Here is a 25,133-nt window from a genome sequence, read left to right on the forward strand (position 1 = left end):
AGCAAGTCTTGCCCCGCAAGTGTGTATCCAGCACAGAAGTTCTCCCATCGCAGATATAGCTGATCCTCACAGCCAATTGGCCTGGAGGTCAATTCCTCCCAGTGACACCAAAAACAATCAAGGCTTAACTACAATAAGACTGTGCACACAGCCCACAAAGGGGTGCACCAAGAGTGTCCACCTCAGGTAATTGGGGAGGCTGAGCCACTGGGCCCTATAGGACACCTAGCACACAAAGCCACTCTATCAACTCAGAGAAGCAGCCAAAATGCGGAGATAAAGAAACAGGTCACAAATGACAGAAATGGAGGAAAGCAAACTACTGGATATAGAGTTCAAAACCACGATTATAAGTTTTTTCAAGAATTTTCTAGAAAAGGCCAATAAATTTAGTGAGACCCTCGAGGATAAGAAAAAGGACCAACTAGAAATTAAGCATACAGTGACTGAAATAAAGAATAATATACAGAGATCCAACAGCAGACTAGAGGATCTCAAGAATCAAGTCAAAGATTTGAAATACGAAGAAGCAAAAAACACCCAAACAGAAAAGCAAAAAGAAAAAATAATCCAAAAATATGAAGATAGTGTAAGGAGCCTCTGGGACAACTTCAAGCATACCAACATCTGAATTATGGGGGTTCCAGGAGAAGAGAGAGAGCAAGATACTGAAAACCTATTTGAAGAAATAATGACAGAAAAATTCCCCTACCTGGTGAAAGAAATAGACTTGCAAGTCCAGGAAGCACAGAGAACCCCAAACAAAAGGAATCCAAAGAGGACCACACCAAGACACAACATAATTGGGGGAGAAACCAAGATGGCGGCATCGGTAAACACTTAAACTGCTGCCTCACACAACAATTTCAAAACTACAACTAAAAGACAGAACGGACACCATCCAGAACCACAGGAAAGCTGGCTGAGTGAAAATTCTACAACTAGAAGGAAAGAGAAAAACTCACAGAGAATTGGAGGTACGGCAAAGGGGCTTTGTGTGCGCAGAGAGGAAGGGCGGCTGAGAGCCTGGCTGACTTTCTCTGGCGGAAGGGGGAAGGAAGCCTCCGACCGCACTGAACCCCAGTTCTGACTGCACTGAACCCCAGTTCCGGGCGAACCCCTGGGGACCCACGCTCTTGTGGGGGGAGTCTGGACTCTCGGGCGGAGACTCGGGAGCCGGGGAAGGCAGAGGACTGAAAGCGCGCGCGCGTGCCAGTGCGCACAAAGGCTGCGGAGGTTGCCACAGGCTTTCCCTAGTGGAAGGGAGTCAGAGGCTCCTGACGGCACTGAGCCCCAGTTCTGTCTGCAGTGAACCCCAGTTCCAGGCGAGCCCCTGGGGACCCACGCTCTTGTGGGGGGAGTCTGGACTCTCAGGCAGAGACTCGAGCTGGGGAAGGCGGAGGACTGAAAGCGCACATGCGCGCAAGAGCAAGGCTGACAGGAAGCCAAGACTGAGACTCCACCCCATCCAAGCTGAGCACAGAGGCTATTGCAATTTGGCAAGTCTAATCCTATAAGGTTGTCTCCAGCACCGAAATTCTCCCAGCATAGACACAGCTGATCCTTACAGCCAACTGGCCTGGAGGTCAATTCTTCCCAGTGATACCAACAACAATAAAGACTTAATTACAACAAGGCTGTACACACAGTCCACAAAGGGGTGCACCAAGAGTGTCCACCTCAGGTTAACTGGGAAGCAGACCCACTGGGCCATATTGGAAACCTAGCACAAATATCTACCTTACCAACTCAGGGAATCAGTGAAAATGCGGGGTCAAAGAATCAGATCACAAACGAAAGAAATGGAGGAAAACAAACGACTGGATATAGAATTCAAAACCACGGTTATAAGACTTTTTAAGAATATCCTAGAAAAGGCCGATAAATATAACGAGACCCTCGAAGATATGAAAAAGGACCAACTAGAAATTAAACATACACTGACTGAAATAAAAAATATTATACAGAGACCCAAAAACAGACAAGAGGAACACAAGAATCAAGTCAAAGAATTGAAATACAAAGAAGCAAAAAACACTCAACCGAAAAAGCAAAAAGCAAAAAAAAAAAAAAATCCAAAAAGTTGAAGATAATGTAAGAAGACTCTGGAACAACTTCAAGCATACCAACATCAGAATTACGGGGGTGCCAGAAGAAGAAAGAGAGCAAGATACTGAAAACCTATTTGAAGAAATAATGACCGAAAACTTCCCCCACCTGGTGAAAGAAATAGACTTACAAGTCCAGGAAGCCCACAGAACCCCAAACAAAAGGAATCCAAAGAGGACCACACCAAGACACATCATAATTAAAATGCCAAGAGCAAAAGACAAAGAGAGAATATTAAAAGCAGCAAGAGAAAAACAGTTAATTACCTACAAGGGAGCACCCATACGACTGTCAGCTGACTTCTCAACAGAAACTATGCAGGCCAGACGGGAGTGGCAAGAAATTTTCAATGTGATGAATAGCAAGAACCTACAACCAAGATTACTCTACCCAGCAAAGCTATCATTCAGAATTGAAGGGCAGATAAAGAGCTTCACAGATAAGAAAAAGCTGAAGGAGTTCATCACCACCAAACCAGTATTATATGAAATGCTGAAAGGTATTCTTAAAGAAGAGGAAGAAGAAAAAAGTAAAGAGAAAAATTATGAACAACAAATACATATCTATCAACAAGCGAACCTAAAAATCAAGTGAATTAAAAACCTGAGGAACAGAATAATCTGGTGAATATAATAGAATCAGGGGCATAGAAAGGGAGTGGACTGATAATTCTCAGGGGGAAAGAGGTATGGGGGGTTCATGAAGAGAATGGACAAAAATCATACACCTATGGATGAGGACAGTGGGGGGGAGGTAAGGGCAGAAGGTGGGATGGGAAATGGGTGGAGGGGAGCTATGGGGGAAAAAAGGAGAAATAATTGTAATAATCTGAATAAAGATTTATTTAAAAAATAATAAAAAAATAATAAAAATAAAAATCTAATTACTTTCCTTCAAAAAAAAAAAAAAAAAAAGACACAACGTAATTAAAATGCCAAGAGCAAAAGACAAAGAGAGAATATTAAAAGCAGCAAGAGAAAAACAGTTAGTTACCTACAAGGGAGCACCCACACTATTGTCAGCTGATTTCTCAACAGAAACTATGCAGGCCAGATGGGAGTGGCAAGAAATATTCAAAGTGATGAACAGCAAGAACCTACAACCAAGATTACTCTACCCAGCAAAGCTATCATTCAGAATTGAAGGTCAGATAAAGAGCTTCACAGATAAGAAAAAGCTAAAGGAGTTCATCACCACCAAACCAGTATTATATGAAATGCTGAAAGGTATTCTTTAAGAAGAGGAAGAAGAAGAAAAAGGTAAAGATAAAAATTATGAACAACAAATAAATATCTATCAACAAGTGAATCTAAAAATCAAGCGAATAAAAAATCTGATGAACAGAATAAACTGGTGAATATAATAGAATCAGGGGCATAGAAAGGGAGTGGACTGACAATTCTCAGGGGGAAAGGGGTGTGGGGGGTGCGGGAAGAGACTGGACAAAAATCATACACCTATGGATGAGGACAATGGTGGGGGGTAAGGGCAGAGGGTGGGGTGGGAACTGGCTGGAGGGGAGCTATGGGGGGAAAAAAGAGGAACAACTGTAATAATCTGAACATAAAGATTTATTAAAAAAAAAAAAAGAAAGTAGATTCTTCCTTTGGTCAATAATGTCCTCACTGTGATCTACATTAGTAGGAAATGCAATGAGGTGAGTAGCACACAGAATTTTATGGCTATTCTCTATTTACTCCAAAAGAGATTTCTTGTAAAAACTTGTTTATAAATTGAGCAATATAAAAATAACATTATATGAGAAGCACACACATACTCATTAAAGATTATTTGTGTATTTGGCTATAATATATGTATTTCCAAACACAGCCTCTGTAAAGTTGAACTGAATGTATGTCCAGGGCTACAAAAAAAGGAGGGCAAGTTCCATCTAAAAACATCACTAGATTGCAGGCATTTGTTCCCTAGAATTGAAACCAGAGACACTGATATGAAGTACAGTTGCTGTTAGGCCTATATATAACATAGTGGCAAAATATCACATAAGCCTTTGGTTTTTAAATTAATTTTAATCCTTGATTATTTCCAGAACTGCCTTTAGAAATCATTTAGTTCAACCAGCAAATCAGGAAAGTGAAATCTAGAACTATTACAGGTTTGTCCCAAGGTTACCCAGCAGTAAATGAGAGAGCTGGGCTGTCACCCAAGGTCCTTGTTCACTCTCCAAAATGATTAATTTCATTCATTTCGGAAAATGTGCTAAATAAAACAGTATTTTAAAATGTGCAAAATTATTGCTCTAGTGTTTAAAATACGTTTGAGTGTTGAAAACTACTGTATACCTTTTCTTTATAAGACAAAGAGGCTGCAAAGTTTAAGCATGTTTTTATAATACATTTTCCAAGCTTTCACATTTGTAAACAGTATAAAGTGTGATGTTTATAAAGTCTAATTTGTCTCTTGAAATGAGCATAGAAGGCAATCTTTTCAAGATACAAAAATTACAGTCCCTTTCCACTAAAGTCTCGTTTAATTCATTACCTGTGTCTTTAAGACAAACATTCATTCTTTTGGATAAAGAAAAATCTGTTGAAGAGGAAGACGTAGATGGTACCAAGTACAAACTTTCCCTCCCCAGCCTGAATATGGAAGTGCACTTTGATTTTTAAAATCTCATGCTAGCATGGTAGAATCTTACCTGTATCAGGAACAGAATAGATGCTAAATATGAGAAATAAAGAATGGACTTAAATTTACTGAGCTACTATGACCAAGTTTTATGTTAGGCAGTTTAAATACTTTATTTCACTTTTATTGTAGACAAATTGATTTCACACATCTATTGACTTCACTAAATTCCTTTAAAGCAAGAATAGAATGATTTTAAAAAAACAAATTATACACATAAAACCACAAGACAGAACAGGAAAAAAGACGGAACAACATCAAAATTGTGGAAGCTGTAAAGCAACTGGTTGATTGCTGAATAATTTAGCAGACAGAGAAAAACTAAATCCTAAGGCCAGTAGCAAAGAAAGCTGGCAATGGACTGGAATTACACTACAGAATCCCCAACAGGCTTAGAAACTGGTATCACCAGATACTTCTGGATTAAGGTGAAAGGAACAGAACTGGTTGAAATTTTTTTTAAGAAGCAGCCAGCCCTCAGAGTCATTTTCCCACTCTTCTCCACCGAGAAACGTTCCCTCTCCAGTCTGGACAAAAACTAGAGGTTTATATTCTGGGGAAGAGTAAACAAGTCTCTGGACTGGGGGACACTCAAGATAATTAAATGAACTCTTAGAATACAAAGAATGCTATCAGAAGTAAAAAACTAAATAGCAGAGTTGGATGATAAAGTTGAGAAATCTGTTAGAAAAAAATAGACAAAGATATGCAAAATATAAAACACCCAGGCCAGCGCTAGACAGTTTGGCTCAGTGGATAGAGTGTCGGCCTGCGGACCAAAGGGTCCCAGGTTCGATTCTAGTCAAGGGCACATATCTCAGTTGCAGGCTCCTCCCTGGCCCAGGCCCTGGTCAGGGCTTGTGCAGGTGGCAACCAATCGATGTTTCTCTCTCTCTTTCCCCTCTCTCTTCCACTCTCCCTAAAAATCAATGGAAAAATATCCTCGGGTAAAGATTAACAAAACAAAACAAAACAAAAAAACCCAGGCCAGGGTTCCAATATCTGAATAATAGGAGTTCCAAAAAGAAAGATTGAGACATCTGTGAACAGCTTCGGGTGTTAAATAGCGTTTACACTGGAATACCAATAAACACGTGAAATACTGATCTTCTCAAAATTGTGCCATAACTGCCCTAACTGGTTTGGCTCAGTGGATAGAGCATCGGCCTGCAGACTGAAGGGTCCCAGGTTCGATTCCAGTCAAGGGCATGTACCTTGGTTGTGGGCACATCCCCAGTGCAGTAGGCAGCTGATCGATGTCTCTCTCTCATCAATGTTTCTAACTCTCTATCCCTCTCCCTTCCTCTCTGTAAAAAATCAATAAAATATATTTTAAAAAAACTGTGCCATAACTAAATTGGGAGGATTGAATAATAGAAGGGATGTAACTGTTTTGGGGGAGGGGGAAAGAAAAAAACGAGCCAAATCTTTATATTTCCTTGTGCAAAATGGGGGAGGGAGAGATAAAGTGACCCCAAAATGCAAAGCAATAAAACCAGAAAGTGAAAATCATTTTTTAAAATTCTGGAATGGGATGTAAATCCATAAAATCCAACATCCATGTCAGGAGTGTCTTTATTGACAGTATGAAGACATAAAAGGAAAAAATAATTCAAAATAAAAGAAAATCCCTAGAGCAACAGTCACCAACCTTTCGGACCTCGCAGACCGCTGCCCTAGAGCCTAAGACATGACTTTTCAGATAAAAGAGTTCAGCAAATGTGGTTCAGGATAAATGAAAAACAAGCCATAAACACATCCTCATTAAATCCGAACATTTCAACAGGTGCTCCTTCTCATTGTCTTCTCTGGATCCTCCTCTTCTCCTTGATCTCTACATTGTGTGGACCCAAAGGCCTATTTTCACTACTTCTCTTCTATACCGCACTCAAATGCTAAATGATCTCGTCTAGTCTTATCACTTTAAACATCATCTATTTTATCTCTCCATTTCTAACCTCTCCCCAAAGCTTCACACATCAAATTTATTTCCTTTCTGCAATCTAACATACATTTCAAAGTTAATATGTCTAAAATAGAATTTTTCTCTCAACCCCTATTCTATATTGTTCATCTCCTACTGTTCCCCATCTCAGGAAACAGCAACGCCATTAATCCAGTTACTCAGGCCATAAAACCATGAGTCATGCTTAACTACTGTCTTCCTCATGCTTTGCCTCCTATCCATCTGCAAGACCAAGATCTAGCATGAATTTGCAAGAAAGGTGTGTCCAATAATCTTCAATCCCCTAACACTATGATGAAGTTGCATTCTCCCTCTCTCCTATCCCTCATAGCTCTGTTAGTATTGATTCTCTCTCTCACTCAAAGCAATACAATTTTTAAGAACATGAGAATGCATCTCTTTGTCTATGGTACAAGCACTCCATGTTCTACTATAAATAATACATACGTAGTATTTTATATGTTGGATATTGGTTTGAAACTTGAAATCATTAAAGTATTACATACTTACTTCTATTATCTAAATGAAATGTAAATTCTATCTAAATGAAATGTAAAACCTTGAAAAGGTAAAAGTAATGAAAAACAGAACTGAACAGGTGCAAGTAGCTATGGAGGGAAATAGAGGGGCAATACATTTCTGATATTACGCAGTAGAAAATCAAGAGGCACTATCATACATTTATGGCTCAAGAAACAGAATTTGTATGAACTTAAATAACAAAAGAATTTTTTAAATGAGTCTGAGAGGGATTGGGGATGGGGAGAGAGAACAAGTATATAAGATCTACATTTGTCTCAAGTCACAGAGGGAATCAATAGCAATTTTTAAAATATAATTTTATTGATTTCAGAGAGGAAGGGAGAAGGAGAGAGATAGAAACAACAATAATGAGAGAGAATCACCTATTGGCTGCCTCCTGCATTCCCCACACTAGGGACTGAGCCCGCAACTTGGGCATATGCCCTGACCAAGAACCAAGCCATGACCTCCTGGTTTGTAGGCCAACACCAAAATTGAGCCATGCCGGTTGGGCAGCAATTTTTAAATTGATGCATTAACAAATAAAGTATATGCACATTATTTAAGACTTGGATTTAAACCTCCAGAAAAGCTAATCATAATTGGTTAAATATAGCTATTTATGATAAGTGGGAATAAAGAAAAATGTTGTAAACCTTACTTGTGATTTAGTATCCTCTTGTGTTTGAATTTTTAATAGGGCATATATTGCAGGTATAATAAAAATATAAAAGTGAATATATTAATAAATAATAGAACAAATGATCACATCCAATCTACTTTTATGTCTAAATTTTCATTCATGTTTATTTAAATAAGATTTTATAAGAAGACTCCCATTTTTGTTTTTCTGTTGGTTGGTAGCATAAAAGATATGAATACTAATCAAGGGTATTTTTATCCAGTTTTTATTTTTAATCCACTATCTAAGTACAAAGATTGTTGAACTACTGTCTGGTCAAAATATGTTGACACTAGGGTATGAATTTAATGAAAAACTTCTATGAAAAGGATCCTTCACATCTAGAACCAGAAAAGCTCACACCGTGATTCACTGTAATCCATCCCCTCAAAGAATTGCAGACCTATGTCCCCCTCTGAAGGGAGACACTGCAGTTTCAAATGCTGTAAATACTTCCATTGTCCTAATGCTACCTCTTGCCCTAGTTCTATGCTTATAAACATGGCACTATTTTTACCTTGAATAATGCATGGCTTGGTGGCCTGCAATATTAAAATAGAAGTCTGTTGTGTGCTTCATCTCATTGGTGTGCCCGGTGGCCTCAATCCAGTGTCCTATTGGAAGATGATAAACACCATCCACCACGTTGTTTTCATCATAAGTACAGCAACGGTCATGGTGCGGCCCATTGCCTGGAACAAGAAAGGACAGACAGAACAATTCCAGCAAAGTTCTGCTTAAACAGTCACAAAGCAGCTGACACAAAATTAATAATAAGATAATAACAAATATAAAGCTACATAATCTACACATTTCAGTATTAAAACATACACTAGAGCGAGAGGGGAAACAGGAGAAATTTGTAAGAAGCTGGTGATGAATGTCATAGAGTTCTGTGTTCCCTTTGAGCATATTAACTCTTTTAGAATTTCTTGGTACTCTTGTAGCATTAAGAGCCTCTTGCGAATTATTCTGCAGCCTGATAAGCTGCTGAAAAGGGTTCTTAAAGCCATTAACGTCTCTGTAGTACATGCTTTTAATGTTCTGGTATACAAATGCATGATTAGAATCAGTAATATAGTGTTTTAGTATCAGCTCAAAAAAGAAACAAATTCTAAAAATAAATACATCATTTCGCTTAGCATAATGCTCTCCAGGTCAGTCAGAGAAAGATAAATATCATATGATCTTACTTATTTGTGGAATATAATGAACAACATAAACTGATGAACAAAAATAAATCCAGAGACACAGAAGCATCAAACAGACCTCAGAGGGAAGGCGGGGGCGGGGGCGGGGAGGGGGTGTGTAAGAGATAAACCAAAGGAGTTGTATGCATGCATATAAGCATAACCCATGGACACAGACAGTAGAGGGGTGAGGGCATGTGCTGGGGTGTGGGAATGGCTGGGGAGAGGTCAATGGGGGGAAAAAGAGACATATGTAATACTTTAAACAATAAAGAATTTTAAAAGATAAATAAATAAATGCACTAATAAATAATAAAACAAATGATCACATCCAATCTAGCTGGCATGTACCAAGTCAGTGGTTAGTATCATTTTCAGATGGGGAAAGAAGTTTCACAGAGATTAACTGGCTTGTCCAAGGTCACAGAACTAGTAAGTGCAGAGCTATTAGTAACCTGATGCGCCTAGTCCCCACCTTTCCAGTACCTGACAGCTTCATGCTGTTTTCTGCCTACCTCATAAGCACCACACACACCATCCTCCTTCCAGGGAGTCGAACAAAAGAGGCAGAGAAGGAAGGCTATGTTCTTGAAACACCATCTACCCAGTATCAAGGACACTAGTAAACATCACTTCAATGAAAATTATAAATCATACAACATTTTTCTTAGCGCTTTATGTCACCATCCCATTTCAAGTTATTCCTTTCCTTAAATTACCTAATTTCCATAATTTGTCATTAATTTAAAACAGATACAAAATAAAAATAGGAATAAGTCACATTTGTTATGTATATAACATTTTGACTCATTTGTTCCTTGCTCTGTCTTATAAAATATTTAATATAAAGCTATTTGGCATAAAATCTCAAAAAATATCCTTAAGTCATTGGGCAACTCTTTAAGGATATAATTCCCTTCCATCAGATAGAAGGTAAGGATGGCTTCCTTAATAAGTCATCACTGATCTTCCTAAGAATGCCTCTTCCATAAGATGCCTCTTCTGCTCTTGAAAGCTGCAAGGTACTATACCAACTGCCCTATCAACCTAGATATTTAATAGATGAAAACCAAACTATACCAGCAATCTCACTTCTAGAAATATATCTAAAAGAAATATGAACAAAAGGAAGATACATACAGATATATATGTATGTGGCAATACTATTTTCATAGCAAATACTGTAGCCTACACAAGTTCATTTACGCATTCTTCCACAAATATTTGAGTGCCAACTATATGACAGGCACTTTGCACTAAGTCATGTTAAGGATTTAGGTATTTACCACAAAAGCAATTAAACAATTAACATATTTTAAGCAGGCAGGTGACATGACAAAGTTTGTACTCTGAAAAGCTCTCTCTGGTTTCAGAGTGCAAAACGGATTCAAGCACGCTAAGACTAGAAGCAGAAAATCCATGGTAGGAGATGAGGAAAGCCTGGAGGTAGAAAAGGAAAGGAGTGGGCAGATTCAGGAGGAAAACGCCACACAGCCTGGTGATTCATTAGACATGGAAGGTGAAGGAGGAAGGAATCAATACACTTCTAGCGTATATAACTCAACACCTAAGAGAGGCTAGAAGGGAAGCTCACTGGTCTGGAGTGCTGGAAGCACCCTGGGCTTGGAGTGCTGTTTAGGTATCCCAAAGGGGACGTCAAGTAGAGAGTTGGAGTCAATGATTTGACACTCAGACCAGAGGTCTGAACTAGGGAAATGAATTTATGATGCATCTGAACACAACGGCAATGGAAACAAGGATGTAGTGTAAGTCACAAAGAAACACAATATTGATTGAGAAGAAAAGCATTCTAGAACTGTATTTGGAGATAGGGCCTTAGATAATTAAGGTTAAATGAGATCACAATGGGAGGCCCATAGGTATCCGTGTCCTTATAAGAATGGGAAGACACCCCAGAGATCTCTCTCCAAGCAGATATAGAGGAAAGGCCACGTGACAACACAGGAGGGCGCAGCCATCAGCCAGCCAGGAAGAGTCCTCGCCAGAAACCCAATCTGCTGGCCCTCTGATCTGGGACTTCCTGGTCAAGAACTGTGAGAAAATACATTTCTGTCATGTAAGCCCCCAATCTATGGTATTTCATTATAGCAGCTCAAGCAGGTTAATACCCTCATGTATGTGAAATATTCTAGAATTTAATCCAGTTAATAACCAAATATTATTGAGAGCTTGTTACGTATCCAGTTCTGTAGTAAACTGAGATAGATAAATGAAGTTTAAAACCTGATTCCAACAATGCGTGGACCATTTGTGTTTAGATAAAGGTTACACAAATCAATTAGTAAATGAAACAAAACTAAACTAAATGATGACATAACTTTAAAATTATATGGTAAAATACTTTTACATTAACAGATCAAAGATTGCAAATAGGCTTCATCTCAGTGGTATTTTAAATGTACAATACTATATTGAGATATATTTTCAGGAGCAATCACCTCACTAAGAAAGAGAACTGATAGATTTGTGGTGTGTACACAAATGTAGAAGACTGAAAATGGAGATGGTTGTCGCTGTGTGAGTTAGAATTACTGAGAAAGGGTTTGTGATAGATAATGGACTGGGTCACAAGCTGTGACTGACAACAGGGTATGTTATAGATCAGTGGTCGGCAAACTGCAGCTCAGGAGCCATATGCGGCTCATAAGCCGCAGTTTGCCGCTCTGTTGACCAATGAGTTTGCCGACCACTGTTATAGATACATTAACAAAGGCATAGAATGTATGAATGTGATTCAAAGCAGGAAACAGATAAGAAGAAATATGTTTATTTCACTGGGTAGAGTGACCACATAATAGGGATTCATAGGAGATCCATATAACTTACCAAATTCTAATACAAGCACTATAAAATAAATGGATTTCGTAAACTGGAAAAGCAGAGAACAGAATTACCACTTTTTTAACCATGATTTAAGCAGTCAGATTTTTTTTTTAATGAAGAAGATTTACATTAATTAGTGATTCATGGGAAGCATCTCAAAGACTGAAGCTTCTCTTTAAAAGCATTCTAAACAATGGCATTACGAGGCAATTATGCTTCCATTTAAAATTGAATACAATAAAAGAGCTCTCCTTCTTATATCATTTTTAGAGAAAATCTGAAACTTAGATTGTTCTTAATAGGCTTGACTCAAAGCACTAAGACTGAATTATTAATAATTCATTCAGTGTGATAATGGAGAGTGAGGCCAAAGATCTGACCACCTGATTTGAAATGATCAAATCCTCTGGTAGCTAATTATGCCATGATTCCGGAAATTAACAAGATCAGCATAGTAAAATATTCCATCTCTGCATAACTGGACATATTTGCTGGATACATTTACTTGCTGTGTCCCATGAGAGATGTTTATATTCATGTGTTCAATAAATTTTATTTAACTGCTCTAATAATTTTAATGTTGATTCTCCTACTCTCGCTTAAACAATTTCATAGTAGTGTCTAGACTTTTATTATTGTTAAATTAACAGGTCATTTTTTTCTCTCCACAGCACTCTCAGAATTGACTAGAAATTTGATTGTGTTTCATTGTCCGAACACAAATCCAAGTCACACTATAAAAACAGAGGAAGTATTTATATTGGTATTAGACTCACTGTATAAATTCCTCTAACCAGATTTCACTACTTCATTGACATACCTTAAATCTCAAGACAAAAACTCTCAGGACACCTGTCTGTGAACTTCAAGTCAAATAATGCTGAGGCAGAAGGTGCTACCTTCCTTAGTTGCTATATCTCAAGAGTGTTCAGCATTTAGATGCAAAGAAATCAGAATAATCATATTCATCCCAGGAACCCTGAAGGCCATTGAAGATTATTACACATTTAACTCCATCCTACCCCGACCATCCCAGCAGACAGGCATTTTTGCAGTTTCATAGTAAGTAAATATTTTGGCATGGAATCTCTCTTCCATTAAGAGTTTTTAGAATGTGGACTAAATGGTTTAAGAAAATATTCCTTTGAACTGGTCTAGTTGTGATGTGAAATCCATCTCTGATGGCTTTATGCTTTGGTTTCTTCCATGACAAAAATATGTTATGGACATTATAGAGACCCAGCTGATGGGCATGTAGGCACTGCTCTAATTACTGGAAAGAAACTAGAAATGTCCAGTTGATTGAAAGAGAGAATAGAGTGGTCAAATATAATTTTTAAAGACTAAATTTTGTTTAGAAATTGATGAGACAGATAGTTTTAAACTCTTTCAATAAGATATTATAACCTGCAAAAAACAAAAGAGGGTGAATTAGAGAGATTATCTTAAAACTACCATAGCCATAAACTACACATGTATAAGAAGGATTTTGCATCTCTTAGGATTATGTCTGGCTGCAAGCAACAGAAAATCTAACAGCGACTTAACAAATACAGGTCTCTCTCTCACATAACAAGAGGTGCAAAGCCAGGTAGCACACTGGTGAGGTACCAATGCTTTCTAAATGTCAGCTTTGCCATTCCTCACACACTGACTTTGTTGTCACGCCTGTCACCTCACATTCAGGGGGTGACCTCTAGGCATCATGTCGGGAGTCCTAGCCATGGAGAAGGGTGAAGAGTCTCTGCTCCTTTTCATGAGAGAAGTGAAAACTTTCCTGGGAGCCTCACCCAAAAGACTTCTTACTGCTCGTTAGCCAGAACTACATGACATAGCCATCCTTAGTCCAATTGCCAGCCAAAGAGTAAGATGACCACACCAGTGCAGGGGTCCTCAAACTTTTTAAACAGGGGGCCAGTTCACTGTCCCTCAGACCGTTGGAGGGCCGGACTATAGTTTAAAAAAAAAACTATGAACAAATTCCTATGCGCACTGCGGGCCCGGGACGAGTCGGCTGCTAAGCAGGACAGGCAGCAGCACCCGGCGGGCCGGATAAATGTCCTCGGCAGACCGCATGTGGCCCTCAGGCCGTAGTTTGAGGACCCCTGAGTTAGAGCAATAATGATTCATCTCGCCTCTACCAAAACCCGGGAAAGTGGGGAGAAACAAATGCTAATTAGGTCACTGATGGCAACTGTGCTACATCTGAACACATCATCTTTCTCCAGCAAATCATTTTGGAAGATAAACCACATTTCTTTCTCTACCTGATTAATTCAAAAGTACCCAATGTACTAAATTTTTCATTGTAAATTATCTTGTTTAAATCAACAGTAAAACTAAAAGCATTTTAATATATTTTTTTTAATTAAAAATTGCCAGAGAGAGAGGCGTTATTTGTCTAGCACTTGATTGTGTTTGGCTATACAATCTTTGCTATAACACAGCATCTCTTCTATTCCTAGCATTAAACCTCCACAAATCCCTCCTCTTCCAGTTTTCCTGCAGTCTCTGCTCCGCAGTCATGTCTTATAACCTTATCTTTCCTCTAACTGGCCCTGTCCTGACTGAACAACCTCAATTCACTCTTCACTCTGCACTGAGATTTGGCATCTGCCTTCAACACTCCACTGGGGTGGGGGGGGGGGGGGAAGAAAAAAAAAAAACAACTTTAAATGAACTCATCTCCTAACTGTCAGGTTCGTTTTCCATCTTTCTTTACCTGCCTGCAGCATTTAGCGATAGTGACCACTCCCTGTTGAAACTCTCCTCTGTTGGTTCCATAATTCTCTTCTCCTGGAAGGCATTATATTACAGGGGTTGAGTGCATGGGTTCAACATTCAGACTCGAACTCCATCCCAATCTACACTATTTACTGCTTGTAAACAGTAGTGAGAGAGTCACTTAAGCAACCTGTGTCTCTGTTTTCTCATGTGTGATAAAGGAATCACAATACTGCTATCTATCTCATAGAGTTGTGAGAGAATTCACTTAGATAATCCATTTAAAGGATGAAACATGGTTGGTGTTCAATAACAACTTAACAACTCCTAGATACTATTTTCTTACATGTCTTCCAGTCCTTCTAATGTGCTTGCAAATCTGTATGCTGACTTGCAAAACAAGTAAACCACTAAAAGAGGTCAAATTGTTTTCAACAACAGCTTTGTTCAGACCTATATGTTTCAAGACAAGCCCACAATAACAGTAACTTCACATGGGTTCATGGGCTCCAAAGATAAGACCACTGGTTTTTCCAGTAATTCAATTGGTCTGCAAATTCTGACAAATCTCTGCCCAAACTCTGCTAACTTATCCCTAAAACCAAAACTAATAGGAACTCCAAAATATTTTCCCTCTGAATTATTCTCAAGATAATTTTTCTAGTTCTCTATTTTTATAAAATAACTTGTCCGTGCAAATACAAGACAACTTATTAATTTCTTCTTATCAGTTTATTCTTATCTTTGGGGGACTTAATATTTTGCATACTGCTTCTTGGAAACAAAGTAAACAACTCTCTCTACCAGTTTTCTCTTACCAGCAAATTTGATAAGCAAGCCTCCTAAATCACTAATAAAAAGATTAAGCAGGAAAGCACGTAGACCAGCGACTTGACCTGCCATTTGCATTCACCCTCATGTTCTTCCCGATTTATTAATCAGAGCACTTTAGGTTCAGTTGTTCAACTTGCAATGAACCCGCCTAACTCATCAATTAGCTGGCCAGCTGCTTTTTAATTTGTGCACAAAGAAATTGGTAGAGATTTTTCTAAAATCCTTTATGAAACTAAGATAACATTATTCCTCCATGTTTCCTCTTGTACAAATGAGGGTTGATATTTGTTGAGGTTAAATATCTAAAGCAATTTTTAAAGCTAGTTCAAAATACTTAATAATGATGAAATACCAGGGTGTTTTCTTGTTGTACTTTTTACTTTACGAGTCATACTAGTAAGTCCCTTTTGAGAATCCGTGGAAAGCTATAGATCATCTTTGCTCCCCCCCAAAATGTTTAATCTTCATACACACAGTTAATATACCTTATCATTATTCCATACATTAGAAGAGAGGAAATGTGATTCACAGTTACGACCATAAAAGAAAGATATAAAATTTTCATTAACATACCAATTAAAATTTAGACATCTATTTTTTTATACAACTTTTTCTTTTTTCCTCCCTGAAAACAGCAAAGATTTATTTGGCACAAAACAATTAAAACTTTCTATCAACTGTCAGCCATTTAAAAATGAAGATTTCTCTATGTATGAAGTTTTATAAACAACCTTTCAACAGCCACATTTTTCAAAGCATCTGCCTCCCCTTCTTGTATAAAATGTAGTGACTATGGCAGCTTAAAATTGTATTAGTGGTCTTCTTACAAGTGAAAACAAGTAATCCATTACATTGCTAAAGATTTTTAATTTTTTTCCACTCTACAGGACAAGACTACTCTAATAGATCTAGGCCATCACTTATATTGAAACCTCAATATCAACAGAAGTTAGCAAGGAATCACTTACAAATATTTACAAGCATACTTTTCTCATTTCTCAATTTGCGAAATTTATTCTCAAAGAAATCCTGACACAAAGTAAACGGATATGGAACCATGGTAAAATACTTGTCAAACATGTCATAGACATCAAAATATTCAGACTAATAACTTTTAAATCTTTAAGATAAAACAAGTATCACTAGTATTATCAGTCAAAAATGTTTACATGAATTCATTATAAAAATAATTGTTAAAGCATTCACACAAAAAATTGAAGGCAAGATTTTTGTAAATGATTTTTAACTGATTTTAATTATCTACATCAAAGTAATTTGCTCACATCTGAGCAAAATTAAGCTATCCAACACTTCTTCCCAAATGAAGCAGAAATCTGGAAAAATTGCTCTGACTTAGGGAGACTGTCCCTAAGAGTCATTAAAAAAGAGTCATTAACTCTTTTTTAAATTAATGATAACACTTTCTCAAATTTGTTTTGGTAGTTAGAGAAAGCATGGGATGGGAAAGGGGAAAGATAGGATTATGAGAGAATGTGATGTTTATTAAATTTTTTTCCATGGGATTATATACAAACTGTAAAGTTATAGTAGAGTATAATGAAATACTGCCACCCAGTGGAATAACAATATAAATAAAATCTTCAAATGTGAAGATTGCAAGAATTTTCAATTGAAATAATAGAGCTTAATTGATTTTCAAAATATTTTCAAAAATATAATTCCTTAAAAAAACAATTTAGTGGGACAGACAGCAGAAGTGTGAGTACATCTTTTCCTGAATTTGACATTCTCATAACTTAAATGACTTGACAGGGTTCTATGTTTATTTAGCAGCAAAGCAAGTGCTGGAGCCCGGGGCTGCTGGCTCCCACTTCTTTGCTGCTCACACCAGGCAGCCCTCCTAAAAAGCCTTTGACATCTCTGCTCTTGTCCAAACACTGCATTTCACAGAGGAAAAACCAGACTCAGATTATCAAGGCTTCTCAAACATTTCCAGGGGGTCTTGAGAGTATGGCTTGAAGCAATACTAGTACCCTATTATCATGAAAATGTTTAAGATGTATATTTTTCTTTTAAAAATTTGTGTAAGCCCTAACCAGTTTGGCTCAGTGGATGGAGCGTCGGCCTGCAGACTGAAAGGTCCCAGGTTCAATTCCGGTCAAGGGCATGTACCTTGTTTGTGGGCACATCCCCAGTAGGAGGTGTGCAGGAGGCAGCTGATCCATGTTTCTAACTCTCTATCCCTCTCCTTTCCTCTCTGTAAGAAAAAAAATAAAAATAAAAATAAAAATTTGTGTAAGATTTGTGTAAGATATCATATGCATGTCTATTTTAAATATAAAATGTTTTCTTTCCCTCCAAAGTCTTTTAGAAAAATTGTTGCTTTAAGACAATGGTACATCTATCCCCTGCTACAAATTCACTAGCCCAGGACCACATTGAGGATGGGAAGATGGAGAGTATGAGTATTGCAGTTTGAGACACCTGGAAAGTGCATTGTTCAAGTTCTTTCATTTATGAAGTATTTAATGAATACCTACCAAATGCCAGGCATTGTTTTAAGTCCTGGGACATGCTGTGATAACAAGCAACCCCAAATTATCCATGGCACAGAAGAACAAAGGTTTACTACTACCCAAGCTAGAGTTTACTGCAGATTGGCTAAGGGCTCTTTTTGACATTGTCATCATCTTCATAGTGAGACCATCAGACAAAGCAATCACTATTTGAATATCAATAACAATCTATTGGCAGAGAGAAAAGAGTGAGGCAAAGCAACAGGAAATGACATACATTATTTACCACCACATTTTATTGACAAAAGCTAGCCACACGACAAAGATATACTTCTTCAACAAAGAATAATCCTCCCCTGGAGAGAAGATGTGGGTATTGGTAAACCGTCATAGTATGCCACACCCCAACTCTGGTTGGAATGTGGAAGAAGGAATAAATAGGCATGGGATGCAAAGGAGGTAGATGATGTAGAAGACCACTGATATGACAAGAAACCAAACTACAGCAGAAGCAACAGGATGAAAATAAAAAGGAGTGATTGGGGGCAGAGGAGAGGTAGGGAAAACTGCAATAATCCCACTCCAGAATCTCTTACGGTAGTCTAGTCTCCCAAATGAAAAGCAACTGGGGAAATTACAATATTCTTATTCACTGGCCAGACCCAGAACTATGAAATAGTTCTACCAAAATCTGCCCAGAGGCTCATGATCAGGCAGCCCAGCCTAAGAAGTTCATGTTTCCATACACGTGAGTGACTGAGCTATGGTGTCTTTAAATCAGGAACACAGAAAAAGGTTATTCATAAGTTGAAGTTTGGATATATTAAGTTTAAAATGCTTAATGGAAATCCAGAAGAAAAAGTCTTATAGACAACAGGATATATGAGTCTGGAGCTGAGAAATAGAGATTAGAGCTAAAGCTATATCATTACAGGACTGAAGGAGGACTGCCAAAAAAGTAGCTTGAGATAAGAGGTGATCTGAGGGAAGAGGGCAAAGAGCACTTACACTTAATGGTAATGTACAGGAAGATGAACTTGGTAATATTAGAGTTGGTGAAGGAAGGATAAATGTGCCAACAGCTAATTCCATTAAATCAGCATTGAACCATACTGCCTTATTTGTTTACCAAAAAAGTGAAGCTCTATACAAAACCAATTCATGCATTTCAAAGTAAAAGCTTCAATGTTCAGTCCAATTAGGTATGTCAGCTGCTTACCCTATGTTTTCCTATTGCCCATACAAGGATTATCTGTATTAATGTGACCTGCCCAGGATTTTTAGAAAACATGGACTCTTACAACTCAACAACTGAGAAACAAATAAGCCAATTAAAAATGGGCAGCACATGCAAATATTTCTCCAAGAACATGCACACACATGTGTGTATCTACTGACTAACATATGGCCAATAAGCACATGAAAAAAACAGTCAACATCATCAGTCATTAGGGAAACACAAAAACAAGATACCACTTCACACCCCCTGGGTTGGCAAAAATAAAAAATACAGACAATAACAGGCGTTATCAAGGCTGTGGAAAAACTGAAGCTGTTATACACCATTGGTGGGAAATTAAAATGGTGCAATTTGTCAAAAATGTTTGGCACTTCCTCAGAAGGTAAACTTCCTCAATAGGATAGAATTGCCCTATTGTTATCATCATAACTAGCCAATTATTAATATTAATAAAAGGAAAGAAAGCAAAGGGGGAAGTCAGGCATCGTTGAGCATATTCAGCTGGGAAGAAGAAGTCTGTTTGTTCCACCAGGAAGCTACAGCTTCACACCCCAGGGAACCGCAACATTGTCCCTCTAAGGGGATTAACACTCTTCCCTTCCCACCTCCTGTATTGGATTGTATTTCAGGGGGAGCATGGAGAGACATGAACATGCACAGAAGTCGGGGCGGCACAGGGGAGATGCTTGCCTGTCAGTCTACCTGGGGAACAATGGATTGGCTAGCAGGGGTGGGCAAACTTTTTGACTCGAGGGCCACAATGGGTTCTTAAACTGGACCAGAGGGCCGGAACAAAAGCATGGATGGAGTGTTTGTGTGAACTAATATAAATTCAAAGTAAAGGAGCGGAGGGGAGAGCAAGAGAACCCTCCGCTCTTTCGGCTCCGCGGGCCGGATAGAACAGCCGAACAGGCCGGATCCGGCCCGCGGGCCGTAGTTTGCCCACGGCTGGGAGGGTGGACCCCATCAAAAGTGTGCAAAATCTTGGAGAGTTAAAATCCCCAGACAAAAAGTTCCCTCTCTCTTGCTCTTGTTCTCTCTTGTTTGTTCTTGTTCTTCTTGTTCTCACTCTTGCTCCATGGCCCCCACTGGCCTGTGCACTTGCCTCTTCCTTCTTCATAGCCATGTGGCCTTAAGCAGCCCCATGGCCCACAGCAATGCAAACCCGACACGCAATGGACTGCAGCTGGGAACAAAGCTAACCTAGCCAGATGCTGGACTGGACTTTCATATGGAGCAGAAACTCTGGGCAATGGCTTCGATTCTAGCTCTGAAGACAAAATGAGAAAAAGAGAGAACTCATGGACATGGACAACACTATGGTGATTGGCGGGGATTGGTGCGGGGGAGTGGAGGTGAAGGTGGAGGAGGGCATAGAGGATATAAATGGTGATAGAAAAAATAAAACTAAACTAAAATTTAAAAAAATAAGGTAATATATTGGTAATTTATGACGAAAGACATGACTGTACATGTTCCATTAACATTTTCCAAAGGTACAAAGAGTTCATAAGATCTACGAATAAAACTTCCAGAAATGACGGCAATAAGAGATCAAATGACAGTAAAAATTCTGTTTGCTCTTGGAAACAGCTGAGATCCTTCTGCAACTAACTGAAAAAGAAACTGATTTTATAGTAGCCATTCCTCTGATTCCCTAGGATTTAATTAGCTAAAATTCAGAATAAAGCTCTATGCTAATGTGACATTATGATTTAACATTTAAAAACATGAAGGTCATGGAATTGAAAATATTAAACTTTTCACTCCGGTGTATACTGGCTGTTCCGCAGACCTGAGCTAGCGGGGCGTGGCCCAGGGTCCCACCATCAGAGCAGAAAACTGAGAAAATTTTCTAGGTAACAAAAGTTTCAATTTTTTGATGGTGTTGGAATAAAAGAACACTAATGAGCTTACTGTAACAGAAGCTCTGGCTAGTCAAACCTGACCTGCTAGAGGAACTTCTCTCTTCCCCAGAAAGCTGAAATCTCCTCAGACTTCCCTTGTCTCATTAAGTTATCCATTCTCTGGCTTTCTACAGATCCAATGTATAAGTCTTTTTCTCATTCATTCTCAAATCTCACACACTCATGAGCATTATCGTTACACAAAGAAACATATTTAATGAGACATAAAATTTCTACCATATGTGTTTATATTTCCCTAAACACCATAGAATATGTTATACTTGTTTGCCTTATCCACCTTATTATTTTGTCTCCATAGAAACCCCAAGGCACATTTTTAAGATTGTACTTGCTCCACCACCTTTAGGAAAAAAGAGTTTTGTAACTTTTCTCTCTTCCCACCGTATAATCATGCAACAATATTTTAATTTTTCCTAAAATTAAAACCTCCTTCTGCTTCTAGGGGACATGAACAAGTCATCTAAAAGTAGCAAAATTTACATTTCAGATCCCATTTACTCTCTGGCAAATCCACAAACAACTGCTAGGGAAAAGAAAAAAAAAGGATCATACTCTCTGAAACAATTTAAAACTAAAATGTCCAGCATCCAAACAAAAATCAATAGAGGTAAAAGTTAATTTCTTTACTGTATACCAGCAATAAACAATTGAAATTTAAAACTAAAATTAAAAATATATACTATGTAAAATAGCATAAAAAAATCTTATGTATAATCTGGTTGGTATTTCTCAGTGGGTTGAGCACCATCCCCTGCACCAAGTGGTCACCAGTTCGATCACTGGTCAGGGCACATGCCTGGGTTTCCAGCTAGATCCCCAGTAGGGGGCGTGCAGGAAGTAGTCGATTGATGTTTCTCATCAATGTTTCTATCTCTCTCTCCCTCTCCTTTCCACTCTCTCTAAAATATCAATAAAACACATTTTTAAAAAACCTATGTATAAATCTAACAAAACATATACAGGATCTGTATGTGGAAAAGTACAAAACCCTAATGAAAGACCTAATTAAATAGAGATATAATCCATGTTCAGAGATTAAAAGATTCAATATTTATAAGACGTCAATTCTTGTACACTTGATCTACAGAGTCAATACAATCCCAATCAAAATCATAGTTAGCTATTTTATAGATAGCAACAAAGTGATTTTAAAATGTGTATGAAAAGGTACAGAACCAAGAAGAGTCAATATAATACTGAAGAAGAACAAAGTTGGAGAACAAGCCATATCCCATTATTTCAAGATTAGTATCTTGCTACACTAATCAGCACAGTGTGCTATTGGTGAGAAATAGACACTGTGATCAGTGGAGAGCCCAGAAATAGACTCATGCAATGCACACATAGTCAACTCATTATGTATAAAGGCAATTCAAAAAAGAAAGAATCGTATTTTCAATAAACGTTACTGGAACAATTGGATGTCTGTATACAAAAAAAAGAAAAGAAAGAAAAAAAAACAAGACGCAGACCTTACACCACACATAAAAAAATTAACACAAAATTGATTATAAACCTAATGTAAAACTATAAAACTCCTAGAAAATAACATAGGAGAAAATTTAGGTGAACTTGGATTTGGGGGTCACCTAAATCAAAACCAAAAGCACAATCCATGAAAGCAGAAATTAATAACCTTAACTTTACTAAAATTAAGTTTTGCATCAAGGAAGACACTGTTAAAAGACAATGAAAAGACAAGTCACAGATGGGGAGGAAATATTTGCAAATCACATATCTCTTAAGAAGTTATATACAAAGAATCCTTAAAAGTCAGTAATAAGAAAACAACCCAATTTAAAAATGGAGAAAAGATCTGAGTAGACACTAAGATATAGTATCAGTATATTAAAGAAGATATACTGATGACAAATAAGCATATGAAAAGATGTTCAACATTATCATTAGGCAACTGTGAATTAAAACAATGAGCTACCACAACACATCCTATTAGAATAATTAATACCCAGAAAACAAACAATACCAATTATTGATGAGACTATGGAGCAGCAGGAACTCTCATTCATAGCTGTCAGGAATAGAATTAAAAAAATGATATGGCACTCTGAACGACCTGTGTCTCCGCAAAAATAAAAAATAACCTTGCATATCAATGTTTAAAGCAGCTTTATTCACCAAAACCTGGAAGTAGCCAAGTCCTTTGATAGGTAAATGGATAAACCAACTGTGGTGCATCTATACCATGGAATAGTACTCAGCAATCCTATCTAATAAAGAGGGAATATGCTAATTGACCATCAAGCCCTCACAAGATGGCGACGCCCACAGCCAATAAAGAGGGAATATGCTAATTGAATGCCACACCCTCACAAGATGGCAGCACCCAGTCCCCTCAGCCCTGCCGGGGGGGCAGCAGGCACCATGCGCCTCATCCAGCCGGAGTCCCCCAGTCCCCTCAGCCCTGCCTCATCCAGCCAGAGTCTCCCAGTCCCCTCAGCCCTGCCTCATCCAGCCGGAGTTCCCCAGTCCCCTTAGCCCCACAGGGGAAGGCAGTTGGGGGCAATCGGGCCAGCAGGGGAGGGCAGTTGGGGACGATCATGCCGGCAGGGGAGCAGTTAGGCATTAATCAGGCCAGCAGGGGAGCGGTTAGGGGCTATCAGGCTGGCAGGCAGAGTGGTTAGGGGCAATCAGGCAGGCAGGCGAGTGGTTAGGAGCCAGCAGTCCCGGATTGTGAGAGGGATCCCAGATTGGAGAGGGTGCAGGCTGGGCTGAGGGACACACACACACACCCATGCACGAATTTCGTGCACCGGGCCTCTAATAGAAAATAAATGAGCTAACAAGACACACACACACACACACACACACACACACACACACATACACACACACACTAAACACCCTCAGATACATCCTGGTAACATAGGCCTATAGTAAAAGGAAAAAAAAATAATGTAAGGAAAAGTTTAAAAGCTTCAAAAGAAGAAGAAGAAAAAATGCAGATTGTCTACATGGAAATGGTCTTATTTTGATATCCGAATTATCAACTATAATGGGTGCTAGAAAGTATAAAGGCAAAGCCATCAAACAGAAAATTATTTTGAGACTAGAATATCTACCAAATGATAAATCAAGTGTGAGAGCAAAATAAACACATTTTCAGGTATTTGAGGACTCAGATATTTTATCTTCCATTTACTGTTTCTTGAAAATTATTTGAAAACACAACCCAACAAAATGATCCATATATACAAGAAAGAGGAAGATGTGGAATCCAAAACAATGCAAATAACACAGTAATTCAATTTTTTAAAAAAGTCCCAGATAACTGTGCTCAGGAAGTTACATATTAGTGAAAATTAGAAGAGGAATTACCCAATCTTTTTAGGAAAAAATGTTTTCAAAAAGTAAGCAATTTGCATTCATTAAATAGTGCAGTCAAGCTAGAAAATTTTGAGGATCTGTGTGCTTCCCGTTTAAAAAATTAACTAGAATTTGTAAAACAAGTTGAAGAACATTACCTTCCAAATATGAATTAAAACAAACTCTGGTGTCATTTTAGGTAAAATTTGAGCATGATTTATAATATTAAAAAAAGAGAGATTTTTTTTTTCTCTTGTGGCACAGCTTCTATGTCACAGAATTATATTTCCTTTTCTATGAGTCTATTTGAACTACGTGATTCTGGAATATTTCTTAATCATAATAGTAAGAACAACAACACTTACTTAAAATACATACTACGCTAAGTCCTTTACAGTTATTAGCCAATTTAGTCCTAAGAGACTTGCCCAAGGTCACCCACTAGTTAGTGAACCCCAGCCTTCTGGTTCTAGAATACTTGCTCCTACCTAAACACTGCCTACACCTCCTCATAATGCTCTTTGTTAACTTACAGTTCTTAGAATCAATCTATCAATCCACAGCAGGACGCCATACTAACACTTATAAAACTGAATTTAAATTACATAAAACTTTAAAAATGTTATATATTATACATTTGTATA

The 25,133-nt window shown here is 38.1% G+C and overlaps 1 protein-coding gene across 3 annotated transcripts in view; it reads right to left on the reverse strand.

Moving 5' to 3' along the window:
* Positions 1–25,133, reverse strand: part of EPM2A (EPM2A glucan phosphatase, laforin) — a 62,168-nt gene that overhangs the window by 31,966 nt on the left and 5,069 nt on the right. For all 3 annotated transcript variants that reach the window (XM_080663730.1, XM_080663728.1, XM_080663729.1), the window contains exon 2: positions 8,446–8,620. In XM_080663730.1, coding sequence (XP_080519856.1) covers positions 8,446–8,620 — 175 coding nt within the window. The remainder of the gene's footprint in view (positions 1–8,445; positions 8,621–25,133) is intronic.

This window comes from Plecotus auritus, assembly GCF_963455305.1.
Source record: "Plecotus auritus genome assembly, chromosome: 4".
In the NCBI taxonomy this organism is placed as follows: domain Eukaryota; kingdom Metazoa; phylum Chordata; class Mammalia; order Chiroptera; family Vespertilionidae; genus Plecotus; species Plecotus auritus.